Raw genomic sequence first — 25,269 nt, forward strand, 5'->3', positions numbered from 1 at the left:
GCTGGACCATCTCTCTAGCCCTGGATGTATACAGCTTAAATTTTAATTGATAATGCCACATTTCTTGCTAATAGTATGCATCCTCTTTCCCAAACTTGGTATCACCCTTCTCCTCTCAAACTTTGTACCTAGCTATGTAAAGGTAGAAAAATAGCTGCTACTTGTTTTTGTTGTTGTTGTTTTATGTTGGATTGTTTTCACTTTAGAATATATAGTATCTTTTACACATTTTTACTTGCCCTTGTTTTATAATAGTATTGGCTAGAATCTTCCTACTTAGCCCCTTTCTCAGCCAGCCACTACAGCTCTCCCTAGAATGACAGTATATTGTTAATTGTTGTAGCTTTTTATGTATATACTGTACAGTTATATTGTAAAGAATGGATTTGGTTCAATTTCTGAGCATAAAATTTAAGATCCTAGAATCTTATATAGTATTATCTTGTAATGAACTAAAGGCTGACTGTTGTTTGTTTTGTTTGTTTTTTGGGTTTTCAAGGCAGGGTTTCTCACTTTGTAGACCAGGCTGGCCTCGAACTCAGAAATCCGCCTGCCTCTGCCTCCCGAGTGCTGGGATTAAAGGCGTGCCCGGCTAAGGCTGACAGTTTTTAAGGAGCTTTAGGATACATAGTGTTTACTAGGTAGATGCAACCAGGATTAGAGGGTTGAGACTTTCAGAGATACTCCTACCTGAAACCTCTTAAAGAAGGGAAGAGGGAAGCCAGGAAGCAGAGGCCCGCGGATTTCTGAGTTCGAGGCCAGCCTGGTCTACAGAGTGAGTTCCAGGACAGCCAGGGCTATACAGAGAAACCCTGTCTCCAGAAAAACCAAAACCAAAACAACCCCCCCCCCCAAAAAAAAAAAAAACAACAAGGAAGAGAAGAGGGAACAAGGGCTAAGTTGATTACTTGTGGCAGAAGAGCCATCATGAAAACCATAAAGGACAGCTTTTTAGAGCGCTTCCAGATAACTGATCATGAGGTTTCCGGGAGGATGATACAGCCTTTCCCTTATGCCTTGTTCATTTTTCTTTCTGGCTCTATTTACTTGTTTACTTACTTAGGGTTTATGAGACAGGGTCCCATGTAGCCCAGAAGGCTCTGGAGTTTGTTATGTTGCCAAGGATAACTATAAACTTCCAATCATTCTGTCTTCACCTTTCAGGTGCCACTATACCCAGCAACTATTTTCTTCTCCTAATGGATGATTTGTTTAGAAACAGGACTTCCTGTATAAAATTAAGAATTTGTTAAGTAAAAGTGGTCATTTAATTTCTCTTAGAGAATGTGAGAGTTGAGACAGAGTCTATGTAACATGCTGGCTTTGAATTCATAATCCTGGTTCATTTGCCCAGCCTTGTGAGGGTTAGTGACTGGTTTTTTTTTTTTCGAGACAGGGTTTCTCTGTATAGCCCTGGCTGTCCTGGAACTCACTTTGTAGACCAGGCTGGCCTCGAACTCAGAAATCCGCCTGCCTCTGCCTCCCGAGTGCTGGGATTAAAGGCTTGCGCTACCACGCCCGGCTTTAGTGTCTGGTTTTATTGTATTGTGTTACATATGCCTTGTTCGGTTGATGACCCTGGGAGGAGGAGGTGGTGGGTTTGTGGGGTGGACCTGGAAGGAGATGTAGGATGAAGGGACTGAGAGAAAGGGAAGGAGGGGAAGTTGCAGTCAAGATGTATTGTATGAAAGAATAAAATAAAATAAAAAAAAAACCAAAAATATCTAGCCGTCATACTGCCCGCCCCAACCCCTTTGGTAAATGGATATTCTCTACAAATGGGTTTATCTGTTAGGAAACTGGGTTTTGATGTGGGAGGGCAGTTGAAAAGCAATTGTAAGCCGGGTGGGGTGGCGCACGACTTTAATCCCAGCACTCGGGAGGCAGAGGCAGGCGGATTTCTGAGTTCGAGGCCAGCCTGGTCTACAAAGTGAGTTCCAGGACAGCCAGGGCTATACAGAGAAACCCTGACTCTAAAAAAACAAAAAACAAACAAAAAAAGCAATTGTAATATGTAATTTTGGATAAGATGGTGATAACCTTTCAAAAGCAAGTTAAGATTTTTTTGCTGTTGGAAAGTTAAGTAATAGAGGATAGGACACAATAAAATGCTGTGGAGACAGCATTAAAATGTGTCCTTGGTCAGTTTTTCTTTTGTAGAACTCGGTTGATTAAATTCGCTTTTCTGTAAAACTATCTACTGTTTTAGAAGTTTAAAAAATGTACTTGAGTAATAATTCACTTTTGCTTTTGCTATATATAATTTGTGGATTGTTTGCTGTTACTGTATACTATTTCCTTACTGAATAATGCATACTGAAACTACTCCCTTACAGAACTCCTTATCACTCTTCCTTCTTACAAGTTTACAAAGATAGGCTACAGCAGCAGTTACTGCTTAAATCACCTGAAAGGTACTTCTAAAATGTATAACTACAACACACATAGGAGAAATGAGGGCAATAAACTTAAAATAGTAAACTATAATGAAGTTTAACTTTAGATCTGTTTTGTTGTTGTTGTTTTTGTTCTTTTTTTTTTTTTTTTCCTGATACGGTTTCTCTGTATAGCCCTGGCTGTCCAGGAACTCACTTTGTAGACCAGGCTGGCCTCGAACTCAGAAATCCACCTGCCTCTGCCTCCCGAGTGCTGGGATCAAAGGTGTGCCCCACCACGCCCGGCTAGATCTGTTTTTAAATTAGAATAATGTTTACACCTAAAACAGAAAGTCATTTTTGAGAAATTAAGATAGTAGAAGCCTGCTATTATGCACATGAAGCAGGAAGATTACTAGTTTGAGGCTATCTTGGGTTCAAAAGGGAACCCTGTTTAGGAAAACAAAAATAAGCTGTGTGTGTTAGCATGTCTTTAATTCCAGCAGAGGCAGGTGGATCTATATGATTTTAGGGCCAGCATGATTTATAGCAAGTTGTAGGCCAGTCAGTGCTACATAGTGAAAACCTTTCTCAAAATGAAAACATACTACAACCCCATTAACTACCCCCCTCCAAAGTCCCCTCAGTGGAAGGCTATACAGCTATAAAAATGAGTTGAAGATTGGAGAGGTGGTTCCCAGCATCATGGAACATGTGTACCCACGTATATACTAATAAATAAACATGAGGTGTAGTATAGCTTAGTACATCTTAGACATGTTAGGTAAGTGCTCTAACTAGAGTTAAATTAGTTCACTCCTCTCTTTTCTTTTTCTTTTAAATCAGTGCCTTAAGTTTCCCAGGATTGTAATTAACTTTGTATCTTCTTGCTGAGATTACAGGCCTGTGACACAGTTAAATTATATTTAAACTCATTGAGTAGCATCAAAAATTATATAGTGAATTTATCCATATAAAACATTGCTTTTGGCTGTATTTGCAAGTGTGTTCTTTAAGACTTGTAAATAAGGAGAGTGTTGTGGCATATGACTTTAATCTCAGCACTTGGAAGGTGCAGGCAGGCAGATCTCTTGTAAGTTTGAGGCCAGTCTGGTCTACATCATGAGTTCCAGGATAGAGTTACATAGTGAGACCCTATCTCAAAACAAAACAAAAGATTTATTTGTAAATTGTTTTTCTTAGATTTAGATGTATTTTTCTTGAGGCAATATTTTATTTGGCATAGAGTAAATATTTGCCAGTGCTTACCCATTAATTAATGTTCAGGGAATCCATGATATTAGTTTGAGTCATATTGCTGCCTTTTACTTGGAGGGTAAAAAAGTAATTACTTAACCGGGCAGTGGTAGCGCATGCCTTTAATCTCAGCACTTGGGAGGCAGAGGCAGGCCAACTTCTGAGTTCGAGGCCAACCTGGTCTACAGAGTGAGTTTCAGGACAGCCAGGGCTACACAGAGAAACCCTGTCTCGAAAAACCAAAAAAAAAAAAAAAAAAAAGTAATTACTTCTGATGTTAAAAAATTTAAGGCAACAAAAATGAAATTCTCACATATAAAGTAGTCATTTTAAGTTTGCAGTACTCGTTGATATTCATAAATAGGCACTATACACTACATAGGTACCAGATCCACTGTTAAGAAATTATGTGGCTTTTAGGATTATATGAAATATAGAAATAACTAGAAAAGCTTGTGGTAGGCAGGTTTCTAGACAAAATTAACATACTGTATAAACAGTCCTATTTCAGGTAAGTACAAATGCCCCTTAAAGGCATGTGACTCAATGTTAAATATGTTTGAGTTCTACTAAATTTAAGCATTGTTACTTGAAAGCATAAATGTCATTTAATGTTATCCTCAGTTGATTCAGTTTCTTAATTGTAAAATCTCTTCTGAGTTCAGCATAACAGTTTTAAGAGGCTTGGGTGTCCAGGGACAGGCTACTAGAAGACATGGCAGCTGTACCTACTGACAGTAGGAGAGTCTAATGTGTAAACTTTTTTGTTTTTTATTTCAAGATTATTTTATACTGGGGCTGGTGAGATGGCTCAGTTGGTAAGAGCACCCGACTGCTCTTCCGAAGGTCCGGAGTTCAAATCCCAGCAACCACATGGTGGCTCACAACCATCTGTAACAAGATCTGACGCCCTCTTCTGGAGTGTCTGAAGACAGCTACAGTGTACTTACATAGAGTAAATAATTAAATTAAAAAAAAAAAAAAAAAAAAGATTATTTTATACTACTGTTCAGATAGCCCTGCTATTTGTTAATTTGCATAGTGATGACATTTATGTTTTTAACCGGACATATTTTTCATTTTTGTAGATAAAGTGGAGAATTTTAGTGAAGAACATGAAAAAAATAGTCACCACTTTCACAAAAATGCTGAAGATAGTACTAAGAAACCCAATGCAGAAACCGCAGTGGCTTCTGAATATAAAGCTGATGAAACTAAAGAAACAAATGATACTTGGAACTCCCAGTCTGGAAAAAGAACAGAGTCTCCATCTGAAAGTTGTCCAGTCAAAGGATCTGTAAGAACTGGTTTATATGAATGGGATAATGATTTTGAAGATATCAGGTCAGAAGACTGTATTTTAAGTTTGGATAATGAGTCTCTTTTGGAGATGAAAGACGAGGATTTAAAAAATCGGATTGGAGGATTGGAAAATCTAAATGAAACCTTTGAAGAAGATATCATACAAAGTGTTCTTAGGCCAAGCAACTGTAGGACGTACTGTAGGGCCAATAAAGCGAGATCCTCACAGGGAGCATCAAATTTTGATAAGCTAATGGATGGCACCAGTCAGTCCTTAGCCAAAGCAAACAGTGAATCAAGTAAAGATGGCCTGAATCAGGCAAAGAAAGGTAGTGCAAGTTGTGGGACCAGTTTTCGAGGAACAGTTGGACGGACTAGAGATTACACTGTTTTACATCCATCTTGCTTGTCAGTGTGTAATGTTACCATCCAGGATACTATGGAACGGAGTATGGATGAGTTCACCGCATCCACTCCTGCAGATTTAGGAGAGGCTGGCCGGCTCAGAAAAAAGGCAGATATTGCAACCTCCAAGACCACTACTAGATTTCGACCTAGTAATACTAAATCCAAAAAGGATGTTAAACTTGAATTTTTTGGTTTTGAAGATCATGATGAGACAGGAGGTGATGAAGGGGGTTCTGGAAGTTCTAATTACAAAATTAAATATTTTGGCTTTGACGATCTCAGCGAAAGTGAAGATGATGATGATGACGACTGTCAAGTGGAAAGAAAGAAAGACAAAAAAAGAACTAAAACAGCTCCATCACCTTCCCAGCAGCCTCCTCCTGAAAGCAGCGACAATTCCCAGGATAGTCAGTCTAGTACTAATAATGCAGGTAAGAATTGTAAGATGTATATATAATAAAAAATAATATGTATTTAATATATAAAATTTTCTCAGGCTTTAATTAAAGGGTAGGCTCTTTCCTAAATATTCCATTTTAGTTTGAAATATATAAAATTTATTTTTAATTACATGTTGATGTGTGTGCCTGCATGTGGCTATATGCATGTGAGTTCAGGGTTCCAAACCCAATTCAAATTGCATGTAAGTAAGCTCTCCCACTGAAATATAACCCTAGGCTAGCATATGGTAATTTATGTGATAATTTTATACTATTGAGTCTTTGGGACAGAGATACCAAACATCTTGTTTTAGTTTTGAAAATCCAAATGTAATACAGACATAAGGATTGATTTTTTTAGGACATTTAGAACTGTACTGATAACAGATGGTTTTATGAGGGAAATACTCAAAAGAAATTAATTAAACCCTTTGGAAGTAGCACAAAACTTGAAAAAAATTGAAACATTCTCAAAGCCTCAAATTGTGGTCTCATAGGATTGGAAAGTACTAGTAGGTAAGGATTCTCTCAGTTCTCTCAATTCTCTCTCTCTTTGTCTCTCTCTTTCTCTCTCTTTTTTGTTTTCGAGGCAGGGTTTCTCTGTGTATCCCTGGCTGTCCTGGAACTCACTCTGTAGACCAGGCTGGCCTCAAACTCAGAAATCCGCCTGCCTCTGCCTCCTGAGTGCTGGGATTAAAGGTGTGCACCACCACTGCTCACAGTATTCTCTTTTAATAATAAAATTTGTCTCAAGATTGTAGGCTCAATGATAAGGTCCTCTTAGTGGTTGAGTCTCTAGTGAGAGCTAGGTCTATTTTTGTATCTTGGAGCAATAGAACTTAAATTCTGGAGTATGAAACGTTAAGACTCACTTTGAGAAATGAAGTTGATATTGAATAACATTTGAAAACTATAAGACTACTTGAATGAGAAACACCAAGTTACAGGTCAGTCTTGATATAACGTGTGAACCAGCAGTCATTTTTAGAAGATGAGGTTCTCTTCCTTCTAAATTAGAAGAAAATGTTTATAACCATTTGAGAAGTAATCTAATCCTTCAGTAGTTTTTATGTGAAGACTCACAGGTCATTGAACTACATTGTACTAGCCAAGGATAGCTATCTTGGTTGTTTCTTTGCCTCCTGACTCAGCCTCCCAAGTGCTAGGATTAGGACTGTGCACCACTCCCAAAGATTGTGCTTTTTAAAATTTTGTCCTCTTTGGAACTGGAGAGATGGCTCAGTGGTTACGTGTGTTTGTTGTTCTTAGTTCCCAGCACCCACATAGTGGTTCATAACTTCAGTTCCAGAGAATCTGATGCCTTACCATCTCTGCAGTCTCCCCAGGCAGGCTCATATACCTATACCGGACGGTTTTGTGCACTGTGTATTCAGATGCTGATTTCTATGCCTAGACATCTGCAGTCTGGACAATGGCATGGCCAAGCATCTCCGGTCTTAATGTTATGTAAAAGTTGTTTCCCATCACCTCTGATTGGGTAATAAAGAGCTGATCAGCTAGTTAGCTGCTCAGAAATAGGGCAGGACTTCCTATTCCAGTCCTGGAAAGAGACTAGAGAGGAGAGAGGGAGAAGATGTGGAGAGACCATGTGGATAAACCAGGAGGATTCTCCATTGAGGTCTCTTGAGAGAGCAGCCATGAGGACAAACATGGACTAGAGTGAGCCAAGGCAAGACTCAGATGTAGGTAAAGGACCACATAGCTGGGAAGTATACAGCATAACCAGGTTAGATAGAATAGCTCTGAACCTGCCCAGCTTAGTGCTTGAAGCTTGTTAATAAAAATACCAGGTCTCTCTGTCTTTTATTCAGGAGCTAAAATGGGCTAGAGTGGGCCCTGCAGTTATATGAGAACAAAAGGGGTGTAAGAACATCCCCCCAAAGAATTAGTTATGCAAAACACTCATATATAAATCTTTAAAAAACTTTTTAGAGTAGTTATCTTTGTTTAGAAGCCATCCAGTGAATTCCAGGCCAGCTAATTATAAGCACCCATTCTCAGTAAAAGAGAAAATGTTTGATTTTTTGCTGATAGTACAAAAATACAACTAGAAAAGATATGTAATAGGTTTTGAAGTAAGAGAATAGGGTTAGAGTACTTCATCAACCACTACTATTTTTAATCCTTTATTATTTTCTCCAACATTAATGTTTTTAAAAAACCTTGTGTTTTCTGATAACTTGAAACACTGGAAAGCTAGCTAGTTTTGATTACCATTTCAGAAAACTTGGATTTTACAGAGGACTTGCCTGGTGTGCCTGAGAGTGTGAAGAAGCCCATAAGTAAACAAGGAGATAAATCCAAGGAAAATACCAGAAAGATTTTTAGTGGCCCCAAACGGGTAAGTAAAGCATTAACACTGGTGTTTTTTTTTAATAAAAATGTGTGTGTGTGTGTGTGTGTGTGTGTGTGTGTGTGTGTGTGTGTATGTATACATATATTTATCATTAGAGGGCTCAACCCTTAACTTTTTATTGGGAAGTTACCAATGAGCCATTGTGACATTGTTTATCTCAGGATATCTGTAAATCTTTAAAAAAAACCATATATATATTTTTTTTACGATGATATATATACATATATATATATATCATTGTAAAAAATGTAATCATATGTCTAAATATGGCATTAAAAATAATTTTTCTGGGCTGGAGAGATGGCTCAGTGGTTAAGAGCACCGTCTGTTTTTCCAGAGGTCCTGAATTCAATTCCCAGCAACCAGGTAGTGGCTCACAACTGTTTATAATGTGATCTGATGCCCTCTTCTGGGGTGTCTGAAGACAGCGACAGTGTACTCACTTACATAAAATAAATAAATCTTTAAAAAAATAATTTTTCCATGCTCTAAAATACTGGTTGTTTAAACTGACATGAGGCTGGTTGGGAGCTGAGACTTTTTGCTTTTCTGTCTTGTAATAGTATTCTGCCACATGTCACTAGTCTAGAAAAAGACCAGAATTACAAAATACAGTTTCTACTAAATTCTAGTTGCTTTCATGTCATCCTCAGATTGAACATTTGTAAGTCAGGGATCTTCTGTGTATCTGTCTTTTTGACTTTTTCCAGTTCTTTTAGCTATATACCTACAGTCATACCATTTGTCAAGCTTGCTCAGTAACTGGGAACTGTTTTGCATTCCATTTTATATTCTCATCAGCAATATAGGCTCTATCAATTTCCCTCATGTCTTGGCCAACATTTACTACTAGACAAAAATTACTATAGGCTTGTTGTGATGGTTCATGCCTTTAATCCCAGGCAGAGGCTAGCAAGTCTTTGAATTTAGGACCAACCTTGTCTATATAGTGAATGAGTTGAAGGCCAGATACGTAGTGAGATCCTGTTGTAAAAAAAGAAAGTTCCCACAATAGTTATAGAGTAGTCATGCTTTGATCTTCATTTCTATAATGACCACTGAGTTAGAAACTTGTTGCACATGCTTTCTAGTCATTAGTGAGTCTACATGTTTGTGTATTCTGTGTGTGTGTATGTGTATGTGTATATATATATATGTATGTGTGTGTGTGTGTGTGTGTATATATATATATATATATATATGTTTGTTTGTTCTGCATGTGCCTGTGGATGTCTCAAGACCCTATGAGGCATCTTCCTCTATTGTTCCCTACCTTATTTTTTGAGACAGGATTTCACTCAGCCTGGAGTTCATAGATTCAGCTAGACTACTACTGGCCAGCAAAGCCCAGGGAATCTTCCTGTTTCTACTTTTCTAGAGTACAGGCATGTGTTACTGTGCCCAGTTTTTATAGAAGTGCTGGAATTGAACTGAGGTGGTCATGCCTGTATGGAAGTGCTTTACTGACTGAGCTGTCTCCCTAACCCTATTTGTCTGTATTTTGAGAAATTGCTAATTGAATCTTTTTGCCCTTTTTAAAATTAAGGGTTATTTTTTTATGTTTAGTTGTAGGAGTTCAGTAGATTTTTCAAAAAATTAAAAGAACTAACATATGAGCCTGCTGTCTCACTCCTGGGCATATACCCAGAGAACTCCATACCTGCTGTGGGGATATTTGTACTCTCAAGTTCATTGCTGCTTTTATTGTAGCAGAGAATTTGTAATGAGCATAGTTGTCCATCAAAATATGATTGAATATTTGGTGTGTGTATGTATGTAATAGAATACTATTCAGTTGTAAAGAAAACTATGATAAAAAATTTCAGGAAAATAGATGGACTTAGATTAAAATACATAATATTAGCCTAGGCTATCCACTCTCAGAAAGAAAAAAACCACATTCTCTAAAGTCTAGCCAATTGTGTGTGTGTGTTTGTAAACAATGTGGGCACATAGTATAACATGTAAGAAAGAAAAAGAATGCTAAATGTTAGGGGATGAGAAAAGACTGAGTTTCTATTCTATTTGTATAAAAGAGCACTTCCCTGAGTTGAATAATGTTTGGGGCTACTTTTTCTGTGTTTTATATTTTTTGTTAATTGGCAATGTTTTGTATAATGTAAAATTTAGTTAAAAAAGGAATTCCTTATTAGATACATAATTTGCAAATATTTTGTCTGCTTCTTAATGTTACACCTTCCTCTTTGCCAAGTTTAAAATTTTTAATTATTTTTTTCCCTTTTGTTGTCTCTGGTTTTGATGTCACAGCCAAGAATTCATTGCCAAATTTAATATAGGTTTTCAAAACTGTTTTTCACTCAGGGTTTTATAGTTTTATTCAGGATTTTGGTCTATTTGAGTAATGTTTGTTTGTAGATAGGGTTTTGGTTCTCTCTGTGTAACAGTCCTGGAACTTGCTTTGTAGACCTGGCTAGCACTGCACTGGCAAAGATCCTGACTCCCCAGTGCTGGGACTAAAAATAAGTGCCACCACTACCTAACTTGAGTGAATTGTGGTGTGTGCTATAACGTGGTGATTGTGGTCCACCTTCATTTTTATGCATTGCAGCATATAATACCTAGCACAGGCACAGAATGTTTCTTGCATTTAAAAAGTCTGCTGTGTTTTGTTCTTGAACTTGCAGCTAATAGTTTTGTACTTGCTAATTTTATGTAGCTAGAATGTAAACTCTTTTTATTGTCTTATATTTCTCTTCCTTTTATTTCTGTAAAAGCTCACTGGGTATCTTCAAAGTAATTCTAGCTGTTTAGATGCACTTTTAGTTCTTACATACAAAGTGGTTTTTGATATATGTTAGTTTTCAGAGCATTATTTATCAACAGGTGTGGGGGGGTCTCAATCACTACTTTTTTTTTTGTTTGTTTTTTTTGTTTTTTTGAGACAGGATTTCTCTGTGTAGACCAGGCTGACATCAACTCAGAAATCTGCCTGCCTCTGTCTCCCAAGTGCTGCCCTGCTCATGACTTCTTTACTTACTGATAAAGAAAATGACACACAAAATATGTATGTAAATTTAAATGTCTTGCTGGGTCCTTTAGATTTGCTCAAATGTATATGTGTTTAGGGTTGGTTAATTTACATTCTTTTTATTTTTTTACGATTTACTTATTTTATGTATGTGAGTACACTGTAGCTGTATAGATAGATGGTTGTGAGCCTTCATGTGGTTGTTGGGAATTGACTTTTTTGTGACCTCTGCTCCCTTCAGTCAACCCTACTCGCTCTGGTTGGTTCTGCTCGCTCTGGGTCAATTCCGTTCGATCCAGCCCAAAGATTTATTTATTATTATATATAAGTACACTGTAGCTGACTTCAAATGCATCAGAAGAGGGCGTCAGATCTCATTACGGGTGGTTGTGAACCACCATATGGTTGCTGGGATTTGAACTCAGGACCATTCAGAAGAGTAGTCAGTGCTCTTACCGGCTGAGCCATCTCACCAGTCCATACTTTACATTTTTAACACGTATTCAGAACCCCAAAGGACTTGTAATTACATGGTCACTATCAGTATGTATTGGGTTAGATAGAATCAAGTGGCATACATCTATGATCTCAGCAACTGGGAAACTGATACAGGAGCATTACAAGTTACACCTTGGGCTGGTGAGATGGCTCAGTGGGTAAGAGCACCCGATTGCTCTTCCGAAGGTCCGAAGTTCAAATCCCAGCAACCACATAGTGGCTCACAACCATCCGTAACGAGATCTGACTCCCTCTTCTGGAGTGTCTGAAGACAGCTCAGTGTACTTATATATACAATAAAAATAAATAAATCTTTAAAAAAAAAAAAAAAAAATTTAAAAAAAAAAAAAAACAAGTTACACCTTTATGATTTTGGGCCACATAACAAAACTCTGTCTTACATAAACGTGGTAAAAAAGAAAAACAACCAAACAACCAAAATACACTGAACAGATTAGAAATGAAAAACAAATTTGTATTGATTTACGATTTTCTTTTTTTTTTTTTTTTTTTTTTTTTCCATTTTTTATTAGGTATTTAGCTCATTTACATTTCCAATGCTATACCAAAAGTCCCCCTTACCCACCCACCCCCACTCCCCTACCCACCCACTCCCCCCCTTTGGCCCTGGCTTTCCCCTGATTTACGATTTTCTAAAATGATAAACTAATGATTTAACTATTTGTATGAAAAATTATTTTCAAACCAAAAAAGTAGAAGAATAACAATACTAAACCTTTATTTTTGTAAATCTCTGTAGAGGCAGGGTTTAAAAAAAAAAAAAAGACACTTGAAGGCTTGGTGTGGTAGCCATGCATTTAATCCCAGCACTGGGGATGCAGGGGTAGGTAAATCGCTGAGTTTGAGGCCAGCCAGGACTACCTGTGACTTGGGGGAGAACAATTGTATTTTTCTATCTTTGTATTCAGTATATTTATTGTGCTATATTGGTAGAAATATTTGAAGAAAATCTAACATAAATACGCTATATGGTTACATTTTTAGGTAAGCTTTTGAGATGTATTTTATATTTGGTTCAGTACACCAAAACTTAAATTTTAGTTTTTTAAAGATTAACCTATGTCTGTAAGCCTTTCAGACTGTTTACATTAGAATATTGGTTCTCCTTACATTTTGAATATACATTTTATCCATGCATGCTTTAAAACCATATATTTTATCCATTTGGAAAATACTAGCCACCCTGAGTTGTGCAAACTTTCTAAGGTGACACATTTTGTTAATGCTCAATCAAATATTCATGTTAATATCAAGCCAAAAAATTTTGTCAGTACTAGGAAGCAGTCAAGATTCACAGTAGTAGATGAAGGTTTCCAGAATTTTAGTTTTTGCTAGAGTTGATATTTTTTTCTCATTGGCATCAAATGCCTTAAAGGGATTAGCTGACAGTGATAGTCTCATTTTATTCCTTTACAGAAATATTTTTGCCAGATACCAAAGTCTTAATCAGGATGTTTGTCAGTCTTTGAAGAGTGATGTTTCTGATAAACGTAGATATATACAGCTCAAAAAGTTGTTGTATGCAAAAGTATTTAATGCACATTTGCCACACAGAACATTGAGATTTAATAAATTGATAATTCTTCTTAGGCTTTATATGGAGCTCATGGATATGGTTTGTGGCAGTGATGAGAAGTGGTATAATTTGTAGGTCATACAGATTCTTGCCAAGACAACATCAAACTGGCTTCAGCACCATCCACAGGAATTTCAACACTGACAAAGGCAAATAACATCATACTGTAATTATGAAAATAGTTTTGAATTTGTAGTCTCCTGAAAGAGTTTGATAAATCTTTAGTGTCCATGGCCTATACTTTGAGACCTGATGATTGATAGTATTACTTTATTCTGTTTTCAAAATTTTTATTGTGAAAACTTCAGATCCAAAAAGAAATATGAAACCCCTCTACTCTTGGCATGTATTTATTTTTAGCTAGTATTTTGCTATCATGTATTCTTCCTTTCTATATAACAAGTTTATTATACAGTAGTATCATTCATATATATATATATATATGTATATATATAGTGTAGTATTAAAATAATTTCATTGTTAGCATAAATATTTCTTTTATTCCTTTTTTTTTTTTTTTTTTTTTTGTAAGGCTTTCTTTGTGTAGCTCTGTCCTGGAACTTTCTCCAGAAATCAGGCTAGCTTAAAATTCAGAGATCCTCTGCTTCTCAGTGCTGGGATTAAAAGTGTGTGCCACCACTCCCAGTCTAAGCGCGTCTCTCTCTCTCTCTCTCTCTCTCTCTCTCTCTCTCTCTCTCTCTCTCTCTCTCTCTCTGTCTCAAATTTAGTGATTTATTTAATGTATGTTGAGTATACTGTCTTCAGACACACTCTAAGCATTCTTTTTTTTTTTTTTTTTTGGTTTTTCGAGACAGGGTTTCTCTGTATAGCCCTGGCTGTCCTGGAACTCACTTTGTAGACCAGGCTGGCCTCGAACTCAGAAATCCACCTGCTTTCTGCCTCCCGAGTGCTGGGATTAAAGGCGTGCGCCACCACACCTGGCCACCCTAAGCATTCTTAAGAAAAAAAATTTCAGGCTGGAGAGATGGCTCAGTAGTTAAGAGCACTGACTGCTCTTCCAGAGGTCCTGAGTTCAAATCCCAGCAACCACATGGTGGCTCACAACCATCTGTAATGGGATCTGATGCCCTCTTCTGGTGTGTCTGAAGACAGTGACACTGTACTCATGTACATGAGATAAAGAAATAAATCAATCTTAAAAAAAAGAAAAAAGAAAAAAAAACTTCCTGTTTACTGATAAGATTAAAACCTATAAGAAAATAAATGTATTAAAAATAATTCTTAATGCTGATCATATTGTTTTCATCTAAAGTCCTCAGAAGTCTTTAGTTCCCCACCCCTTTTAACTAAGACTCTTGTAGCAGTTTTGTATGTTTTGTTTTTATATAGACCGTTTCTTATTTACAAAGAATTCCCTTTCACACCCCCCCCCCCCTTTTTTTGTGGTTTTTGGTTTTTTCGAGACAGGGTTTCTCTGTGTAGCCCTGGCTGTCCTGGAACTCACTTTGTAGACCAGGCTGTCCTCGAACTCAGAAATCCGCCTGCCTCTGTCTCCCGAGTGCTGGGATTAAAGGCATGCGCCACCACGCCTGGTGTTTTTTGTGTTTTGCTTTGTGTGTGTGTGTGTGTGTGTGTGTGTGTGTGTTTTGTTTTGTTTTGTTTTTGTTTTCCTTTCACTTATTTTTATTAGGAAGCTGTGATACTTGTTTTTAGGGCTGTTCCACATGTAGAAGTTATCTAATTATTTTCTTGATATTATTTGACTTGCTCTTCACTATTGGCTTAGAAAGCTGTACATTAATAAATTCTGGATTAGATTTAAGTTAATTTTTTTTCCAGAGCCAGAGAGAGCTTCATTTTTGATAATTGCTCATGTTTCCTTATCCGTATGTGTAGCAAGTGCTTTTACCTGCTGAACCATTTTGTGAGCCCTGTCTGGTGTGACGTTTTTTGTATTTGGTTTATTGCTGTAGCCCATGCACACATAATGACCACATTGTAATGGATTAGTGATTGTTACTGGGAACCATAAATAGTGAGTGAGGTTTAAGCTATGTTTGCAGTTTTTTTTTTTTTTTTTTTTTTTTTTTTTTCCATTTTTTATTAGGTATTTAGCTCATTTACATTTCCAATGCTATACCAAAAGTCCCCCTTACCCACCCACCCCCACTCCCCTACCCACCCACTCCCCCCCTTTGGCCCTGGCGTTCCCCTGTACCGGGGCACACAAAGTCTGCGTGTCCAATGGGCCTCTCTTTCCAGTGATGGCCGACTAGGCCATCTTTTGATACATATGCAGCTAGAGTCAAGAGCTCAGGGGTACTGGTTAGTTCATAATGTTGTTCCACCTATAGGGTTGCAGATCCCTTTAGCTCCTTGGGTACTTTCTCTAGCTCCTCCATTGGGAGCCCTGTGATCCATCCATTAGCTGACTGTGAGCATCCACTTCTGTGTTTGCTAGGCCCCGGCATAGTCTCACAAGAGACAGCTACATCTGGGTCCTTTCGATAAAATCTTGCTAGTATATGCAATGGTGTCAGCGTTTGGATGCTGATTATGGGGTGGATCCCTGGATATGGCAGTCTCTACATGGTCCATCCTTTCATCTCAGCTCCAAACTTTGTTTCTGTAACTCCTTCCATGGGTGTTTTGTTCCCACTTCTAAGGAGGGGCATAGTGTCCACACTTCAGTCTTCATTTTTCTTGAGTTTCATGTGTTTAGGAAATTGTATCTTATATCGTGGGTATCCTAGGTTTTGGGCTAGTATCCACTTATCAGTGAGTACATATTGTGTGAGTTCCTTTGTGATTGTGTTACCTCACTCAGGATGATGCTCTCCAGGTCCATCCATTTGGCTAGGAATTTCATAAATTCATTCTTTTTAATAGCTGAGTAGTACTCCATTGTGTAGATGTACCACATTTTCTGTATCCATTCCTCTGTTGAGGGGCATCTGGGTTCTTTCCAGTTTCTGGCTATTATAAATAAGGCTGCTATGAACATAGTGGAGCATGTGTCCTTCTTACCAGTTGGGGCTTCTTCTGGATATATGCCCAGGAGAGGTATTGCTGGATCCTCCGGTAGTACTATGTCCAATTTTCTGAGGAACCGCCAGACTGATTTCCAGAGTGGTTGTACAAGCCTGCAATCCCACCAACAATGGAGGAGTGTTCCTCTTTCTCCACACCCTCGCCAGCATCTGCTGTCACCTGAATTTTTGATCTTAGCCATTCTCACTGGTGTGAGGTGGAATCTCAGGGTTGTTTTGATTTGCATTTCCCTGATGATTAAGGATGTTGAACATTTTTTCAGGTGCTTCTCTGCCATTCGGTATTCCTCAGGTGAGAATTCTTTGTTCAGTTCTGAGCCCCATTTTTTAAGGGGGTTATTTGATTTTCTGAGGTCCACCTTCTTGAGTTCTTTATATATGTTGGATATTAGTCCCCTATCTGATTTAGGATAGGTAAAGATCCTTTCCCAGTCTGTTGGTGGTCTTTTTGTCTTATAGACAGTGTCTTTTGCCTTGCAGAAACTTTGGAGTTTCATTAGGTCCCATTTGTCAATTCTCGATCTTACAGCACAAGCCATTGCTGTTCTGTTCAGGAATTTTTCCCCTGTGCCCATATCTTCAAGGCTTTTCCCCACTTTCTCCTCTATAAGTTTCAGTGTCTCTGGTTTTATGTGAAGTTCCTTGATCCACTTAGATTTGACCTTAGTACAAGGAGATAAGTATGGATCGATTCGCATTCTTCTACATGATAACAACCAGTTGTGCCAGCACCAATTGTTGAAAATGCTGTCTTTCTTCCACTGGATGGTTTTGGCTCCCTTGTCGAAGATCAAGTGACCATAGGTGTGTGGGTTCATTTCTGGGTCTTCAATTCTATTCCATTGGTCCACTTGTCTGTCTCTATACCAGTACCATGCAGTTTTTATCACAATTGCTCTGTAGTAAAGCTTTAGGTCAGGCATGGTGATTCCACCAGAGGTTCTTTTATCCTTGAGAAGAGTTTTTGCTATCCTCGGTTTTTTGTTATTCCAGATGAATTTGCAAATTGCTCCTTCTAATTCGTTGAAGAATTGAGTTGGAATTTTAATGGGGATTGCATTGAATCTGTAGATTGCTTTTGGCAAGATAGCCATTTTTACAATGTTGGTCCTGCCAATCCATGAGCATGGGAGATCTTTCCATCTTCTGAGATCTTCTTTAATTTCTTTCTTCAGGGACTTGAAGTTTTTATCATACAGATCTTTCACTTCCTTCGTTAGAGTCACGCCGAGATATTTTATATTATTTGTGGCTATTGAGAAGGGTGTTGTTTCCCTAATTTCTTTCTCAGCCTGTTTATTCTTTGTGTAGAGAAAGGCCATTGACTTGTTTGAGTTAATTTTATATCCAGCTACTTCACCGAAGCTGTTTATCAGGTTTAGGAGTTCTCTGTTGGAATTTTTAGGGTCACTTATATATACTATCATATCATCTGCAAAAAGTGATATTTTGACTTCCTCTTTTCCAATTTGTATCCCCTTGATCTCCTTTTGTTGTCGAATTGCTCTGGCTAATACTTCAAGTACTATGTTGAAAAGGTAGGGAGAAAGTGGGCAGCCTTGTCTAGTCCCTGATTTTAGTGGGATTGCTTCCAGCTTCTCTCCATTTACTTTGATGTTGGCTACTGGTTTGCTGTAGATTGCTTTTATCATGTTTAGGTATTGGCCTTGAATTCCTGATCTTTCCAGAACTTTTATCATGAATGGGTGTTGGATCTTGTCAAATGCTTTTTCTGCATCTAACGAGATGATCATGTGGTTTTTGTCTTTGAGTTTGTTTATATAATGGATTACATTGATGGATTTTCGTATATTAAACCATCCCTGCATCCCTGGAATAAAACCTACTTGGTCAGGATGGATGATTGCTTTAATGTGTTCTTGGATTCGGTTAGCGAGAATTTTATTAAGGATTTTTGCATCGATGTTCATAAGAGAAATTGGTCTGAAGTTCTCTATCTTTGTTGGATCTTTCTGTGGTTTAGGTATCAGAGTAATAGTGGCTTCATAAAATGAGTTGGGTAGAATACCTTCTACTTCTATCTTGTGAAAAAGTTTGTGCAGAACTGGAGTTAGATCTTCTTTGAAGGTCTGATAGAACTCTGCACTAAACCCGTCTGGTCCTGGGCTTTTTTTGGCTGGGAGACTATTAATAACTGCTTCTATTTCTTTAGGGGATATGGGACTGTTTAGAAGGTCAACTTGATCCTGATTCAACTTTGGTACCTGGTATCTGTCCAGAAATTTGTCCATTTCGTCCAGGTTTTCCAGTTTTGTTGAGTATAGCCTTTTGTAGAAGGATCTGATGGTGTTTTGGATTTCTTCAGGATCTGTTGTTATGTCTCCCTTTTCATTTCTGATTTTGTTAATTAGGATTTTGTCCCTGTGCCCTTTAGTGAGTCTAGCTAAGGGTTTATCTATCTTGTTGATTTTCTCAAAGAACCAACTCCTCGTTTGGTTAATTCTTTGAATAGTTCTTCTTGTTTCCACTTGGTTGATTTCACCCCTGAGTTTGATTATTTCCTGCCGTCTACTCCTCTTGGGTGAATTTGCTTCCTTTTTTTCTAGAGCTTTTAGATGTGTTGTCAAGCTGCTAGTATGTGCTCTCTCCCGTTTTTTCTTGAAGGCACTCATAGCTATGAGTTTCCCTCTTAGAAATGCTTTCATTGTGTCCCAAAGGTTTGGGTACGTTGTGGCTTCATTTTCATTAAACTCTAAAAAGTCTTTAATTTCTTTCTTTATTCCTTCCTTGACCAAGGTATCATTGAGAAGAGTGTTGTTCAGTTTCCATGTGAATGTTGGCTTTCTGTTATTTATTTTGTTATTGAAGATCAGCCTTAGTGCATGGTGATCTGATAGGATACATGGGACAATTTCAATATTTTTGAATCTGTTGAGGCCTGATTTGTGACCTATTATGTGGTCAATTTTGGAGAAGGTACCATGAGGTGCTGAGAAGAAGGTATATCCTTTTGTTTTAGGGTAAAATGTTCTGTAGATATCTGTCAGATCCATTTGTTTCATCACTTCTGTTAGTTTCAGTGTGTCCCTGTTTAGTTTCTGTTTCCATGATCTGTCCATTGGTGAAAGTGGTGTGTTGAAGTCTCCCACTATTATTGTGTGAGGCGCAATGTGTGCTTTGAGCTTTACTAAAGTTTCTTTAGTGAATGTGGCTGCTCTTGTATTTGGAGCATAGATATTCAGAATTGAGAGTTCCTCTTGGAGGATTTTACCTTTGATGAGAATGAAGTGTCCCTCCTTGTCTTTTTTGATGACTTTGGGTTGGAAGTCAATCTTATCAGATATTAGGATGGCTACTCCTGCTTGTTTCTTCATACCATTTGCTTGGAAAATTGTTTTCCAGCCTTTCATTCTGAGGTAGTGTCTATCTTTTTCTCTGAGATGAGTTTCCTGTAAGCAGCAAAATGTTGGGTCTTGTTTGTGTAGCCAGTTTGTTAGTCTATGTCTTTTTATTGGCGAGTTGAGACCATTGATGTTAAGAGATATTAAGGAAAAGTAATTGTTGCTTCCTGTTATTTTAGTTGTTAAAGGTGGCATTCTGTTCTTGTGGCTGTCTTCTTTTAGGTTTGTTGAGGGATTACCTTCTTGTTTTTTCTAGGGCGTTGTTCCCGTTCTTGTATTGGTTTTTTTCTGTTATTATCCTTTGAAGGGCTGGATTCGTGGAGAGATAATGCGTGAATTTGGTTTTGTCGTGGAATACTTTGGTTTCTCCCTCTATGATAATTGAGAGTTTGGCTGGGTATAGTAGCCTGGGCTGCAGTTTGTGTTCTCTTAGTGTCTGTATAACATCTGTCCAGGCTCTTCTGGCTTTCATAGTCTCTGGTGAAAAATCTGGTGTAATTCTGATAGGCTTGCCTTTATATGTTACTTGACCTTTTTCCCTTACTGCTTTTAGTATTCTATCTTTATTTAGTGCATTTGATGTTCTGATTATTATGTGTCGGGAGGAATTTCTTTTCTGGTCCAGTCTATTTGGAGTTCTGTAGGCTTCTTGTATGTTCATATGCATCTCATTCTTTAGATTTGGGAAGTTTTCTTCAATAATTTTGTTGAAGATGTTTGCTGGACCTTTGAGTTGAAAATCTTCACTCTCATCCACTCCTATTATCCGTACGTTTGGTCTTCTTATTGTGTCCTGGATTTCCTGGATATTTTGAGTTAGGATCTTTTTGCATTTTCCATTTTCTTTGATTGTTGTGCCGATGTTCTCTATGGAATCTTCTGCACCTGAGATTCTCTCTTCCATCTCTTGTATTCTGTTGCTGATGCTCAAATCTATGGTTCCAGATTTCTTTCCTAGGGTTTCTATCTCTAGTGTTGCCTCGCTTTGAGTTTTCTTTATTGTGTCTACTTCCCTTTTTAGGTCTAGTATGGTTTTGTTCATTTCCATCACCTGTTTGTATGTTTTTTCCTCTTTTTCTGTAAGGACTTCTACCTGTTTGATTGTGTTTTCCTGTTTTTCTTTAAGGACTTGTAACTCTTTAGCAGTGTTCTCCTGTATTTCTTTAAGTGATTTATTAAAGTCCTTCTTGATGCCCTCTACCATCATCATGAGATATGCTTTTAAATCTAGGTCTAGGTTCTCAGGTGTGTTGGGGTTCCCTGGACTGGGCGAAGTGGGTGTGCTGGGTTCTGGTGATGGTGAGTGGTCTTGGTTCCTGTTAGTAAGATTCCTCCGTTTACCTTTCGCCATCTGGTAATCTCTGGAGTTAGTAGTTATAGTTGACTCTGTTTAGAGATTGTTCTTCTGGTGATTCTGTTACCGTCTATCAGCAGACCTGGGAGACAGATTCTCTCCTCTGAGTTTCAGTGCTCAGAGCACTCTCTGCTGGCAAGCTCTCTTACAGGGAAGGTGCGCAGATATCTTGTATTTGGACCTCCTCCTGGCCGAAGAAGAAGGCCCAAAACAGGACCTTTCTCAGACACTGTGTTGCTTTGGCAGTTCCCAGGTGGTACAGACTCTCACCTAAGCAGACTAAATTCCTAAGTTCCTTGGAGTCCCGGGACCAAGATGGCGACCGCTGCTGCTGTGGCTTAGGCCGCCTCCCCTGCCGGGTGGGCACCTGTCCTCCGGTCCGGAAGGTGGCCGGCTGTCCCCGGCCCACACAGGGTGCTGCCTCAGCGCCTCTGTGCTTCCGCCTGTTCCAGAAGCTGTCAGGTTCTCTGGCGCACCCTCTCACCTGTTCAGACTAATTTCCTAAGTTCGGCGGGTCCCGGACCAAGATGGCGACCGCTGCTGCTGTGGCTTAGGTCGCCTCCCCAGCCGGGCGGGCACCTGTCCTCTGGTCCGGAAGGTGGCCGGCTGTCCCCGGCCCACACAGGGTGCTGCCTCAGCGCCTCTGTGCTTCTGCCTGTTCCAGAAGCTGTCAGGTTCTCTGGCGCACCCTCTCACCTGTTCAGACTAATTTCCTAAGTTCGGCGGGTCCCGGACCAAGATGGCGACCGCTGCTGCTGTGGCTTAGGTCGCCTCCCCAGCCGGGCGGGCACCTGTCCTCTGGTCCGGAAGGTGGCCGGCTGTCCCCGGCCCACACAGGGTGCTGCCTCAGCGCCTCTGTGCTTCTGCCTGTTCCAGAAGCTGTCAGGTTCTCTGGCGCACCCTCTCACCTGTTCAGACTAATTTCCTAAGTTCGGCGGGTCCCGGACCAAGATGGCGACCGCTGCTGCTGTGGCTTAGGCCGCCTCCCCAGCCGGGCGGGCACCTGTCCTCTGGTCCAGAAGGTGGCCGGCTGTCCCCGGCCCACACAGGGTGCTGCCTCAGCGCCTCTGTGCTTCCGCCTGTTCCAGAAGCTGTCAGGTTCTCTGGCGCACCCTCTCACCTGTTCAGACTAATTTCCTAAGTTCGGCGGGTCTCGGACCAAGATGGCGACCGCTGCTGCTGTGGCTTAGGCCGCCTCCCCAGCCGGGCGGGCACCTGTCCTCCGGTCCGGACGGTGGCTGGCTGTCCCCGGCCCACAAAGGGTGCTGCCTCAGCGCCTCTGTGCTTCCGCCTGTTCCAGAAGCTGTCAGGTTCTCTGGCGCACCCTCTCACCTGTTCAGACTAATTTCCTAAGTTCGGCGGGTCCCGGACCAAGATGGCGACCGCTGCTGCTGTGGCTTAGGTCGCCTCCCCAGCCGGGCGGGCACCTGTCCTCTGGTCCGGAAGGTGGCCGGCTGTCCCCGGCCCACACAGGGTGCTGCCTCAGCGCCTCTGTGCTTCTGCCTGTTCCAGAAGCTGTCAGGTTCTCTGGCGCACCCTCTCACCTGTTCAGACTAATTTCCTAAGTTCGGCGGGTCCCGGACCAAGATCTGTTTGCAGTTCTTTTGGCCCTTAAATTGTATCTTACTAAGGATGACTGGTCAGAAAGTGGGCAAGGTGGCACATGTATAATAATAACTAGCACTCAGGGGCTGAGACAGGAGACTTGGTGTGAGTTTGAAGTTAGATTGGGGTACATAGCAGAGACCCTGTCTGAAGTTTTTTTAAAAGCCAGGCATGGTGGCACAGACCTTTAATTCTAGCAGAGGAGCGTGGATCTCTATGAGGTCAAGGCCAGTTAGTCTGCAAAGCGAGTTAGGCCCATCTAAGTGAAACCCTACCTCAAAACAAAACAGTTCCTTGTTAATTTTATGGGTTTTTTTTTTTTTTTTTTTTTTTGCCTATATTACTTCAGTATGTCAATTAGTTGAGTTCATATTGTATGCTTATTTGTATTTAATTTTTTGGTAGTGTTTTGTTTTTACAGTCTTAGTGATCTAACCCAAGGCCTCATACATCCTAGGCAGGTACGTTACCACTGAGCTATACCAACAGCCCTGTGTTCAGTTTTTAAATTTAGTTTTAAACTTAATCTTGAGAGATTTTGCTTTGCTATTCAGAGAGCTTGTACTTGACCTGATTTTGAAATAATTTACCTGGCCTAAAGTAAATCAGGTCATGGAAAACAAGTTGGCAGCAGACCTATTTGCTGCTGTATTGATGGACACAATATTATAGTGTCAGGAAAATTAAGGAAATGACTGCTGATTTGTTTAAACTTAAAAAGCTACATATGGGATTGCACACACTTTAAGTATATGTTGTGAGCAAAACGTTCTTGTAATAGTAGCTGTCATCTTCTATTCCCTGAGGAGGCTTAGATGCTCCCTACTATCACATGAGGAGTTAGGATTCCCGAAAACTAAATTCTCCAAGGGATTTTTATGTAGATTATCTTCCACACACCCTAGGAGAGAAGTGGGTGTGAGTGGATGTAGAAAATCTTCTCAGCAGTTGTAGAGTGGTGTCAACTTATATTTGTCTAGTGCTTCCTCTAAATCAGTTTAGTTATGGTTTTGGTATGAACACTAGGGAAGATACTGTGCTCTCATTCCTTCAAGACCCTGTTTAAGTACAGAGAACTGTGACACGTTAAAAAACAAAGAAAAAATGCATAGACTTTTTTGTTGTTTTATTGTTAAAGACTAAAGACTTAAATAATGACGTTGTTCTTAGGGCCTCGTTCATGCTAGGCAATCCCTCTCTACTTCTATCCTATAGATCTCTATTCCATCATGGTGTGTTTTTACATATGATTTCCTACCTAATTTTATGGAACCTAGAATTCATATTGGTACTTTCTGATCCAACACCAGGTCTATTTTGCCCTTCATGCCTTTGTATTTTATTTCTCTTTAACTACAGTGAGAAATCTGGTGGTCATTATCTTCAATATGTTCAACCATTTAGTTAGTCCTAGTAATATTTGTCAATAAGTTTCTTGATCACACAGGTCATCTTCTTGCTTTAGTGATATAGACAGCCTAGCTAAGAGTTTCCTTTTCTTTTCTCTACTTCCTCATATTTACTTTCTTTAAAGTTTTAAAATATTTATGCATGAGTTTTTTACTTGCCAGTATGTATATACATCCACTTGTATGCCTAATTGCCTAAAGAGGTTAGAAGAGTTTGTCAGATTCCCTTGAATTGAGTTAAAGATGGCTCTAACCCACTCACCGTGTGGTTAGTGGGAATCAAACTAGGTCCTCTTGAAGTGCTTTCAGATGCTGGCCAGCCCCACATAACTTTTTTTTTTTTTTTTTTTTTTGGTTTTTTGAGACAGGGTTTCTCTGTATAGCTCTGGCTGTCTTGGAACTCACTTTGTAGACCAGGCTGGCCTCAAACTCAGAAATCCGCCTGCCTCTGCCTCCCAAGTTATTAAAGGCGTGCACTACTACGCCCGGCTCCCACATAACTTTTAATAAACATGTCTTCAATACAGTTTCTAAGCTCACCAGGAACATAGGCAGGAGTTGTTTATAGCAGGATTGAGAGCTGCCTGGGAGGCTATATGCTTCAGAAAATGAGCAGCGTGAAAAAAACAGTTTAAATAATGGCTTTAAAAAGTCATTTGCTGGACTCAGTGCTTAAAAGCATTATTGTTCTTCTAGAGGACCCAGGTTTGATTCCCAGCATCCACATGGGTTCTTAGTTCATTAATTCTAGCGATCTGATACCCTCTTTGACCTCTGCAGGCTCCAGGCATGCATGTGGTGCATATAAATACATGAATGCAAGATATTCAATATACATGTTTTTAAAAAAAAAAACAAAAAAAATAAAGACTTTTTAGAAAGTCATTTGCTAGTTAGGAAAATAAAGGGATTTTTAGGAATTAGACTTGAACATAACTGAATTTAAGTAACCTTGGTTAAGTTTTAAGAATTGATCATTTGAGCTGGGCAGTGGTGGAGCATGCCTCCCGCACTTGGGAGGCAGAGGCAGGCGGATTTCTGAGTTTGAGGCCAGCCTGGTCTACAGAGTGAGTTCCAGAACAGCCAGGGCTACACACAGAGAGAAACCGTGTCTCGAAAACAACAACAAAAAAAAACCAACCAAACAAACAAAAAAAAAAGGAATTGATATTTGGAAATTGTGGTGTAAATTCTGGTGAAATGACAACCTGTTTCTGATTTCTGGATACCAATTTCTCTGCTTCCCACTTTTTGCAGCTGTCGTGCCTGTGCTGAATCAGAGAGA

At 39.4% G+C, this 25,269-nt stretch overlaps 1 protein-coding gene across 3 annotated transcripts in view; it reads left to right on the forward strand.

The window, feature by feature from the left end:
- Nucleotides 1-25,269, forward strand: part of Wapl (WAPL cohesin release factor) — a 75,605-nt gene that overhangs the window by 14,583 nt on the left and 35,753 nt on the right. For 2 of the 3 annotated variants that reach the window (XM_006518824.4, NM_001004436.4), the window contains exons 3-4: nt 4,721-5,773; nt 8,026-8,144. In XM_006518824.4, coding sequence (XP_006518887.1) covers nt 4,721-5,773; nt 8,026-8,144 — 1,172 coding nt within the window. The remainder of the gene's footprint in view (nt 1-4,720; nt 5,774-8,025; nt 8,145-25,269) is intronic. The other variant, NM_001301330.1, reaches the window with a different exon arrangement.

This window comes from Mus musculus, chromosome 14, assembly GCF_000001635.26.
Source record: "Mus musculus strain C57BL/6J chromosome 14, GRCm38.p6 C57BL/6J".
Lineage (NCBI taxonomy): Eukaryota > Metazoa > Chordata > Mammalia > Rodentia > Muridae > Mus > Mus musculus.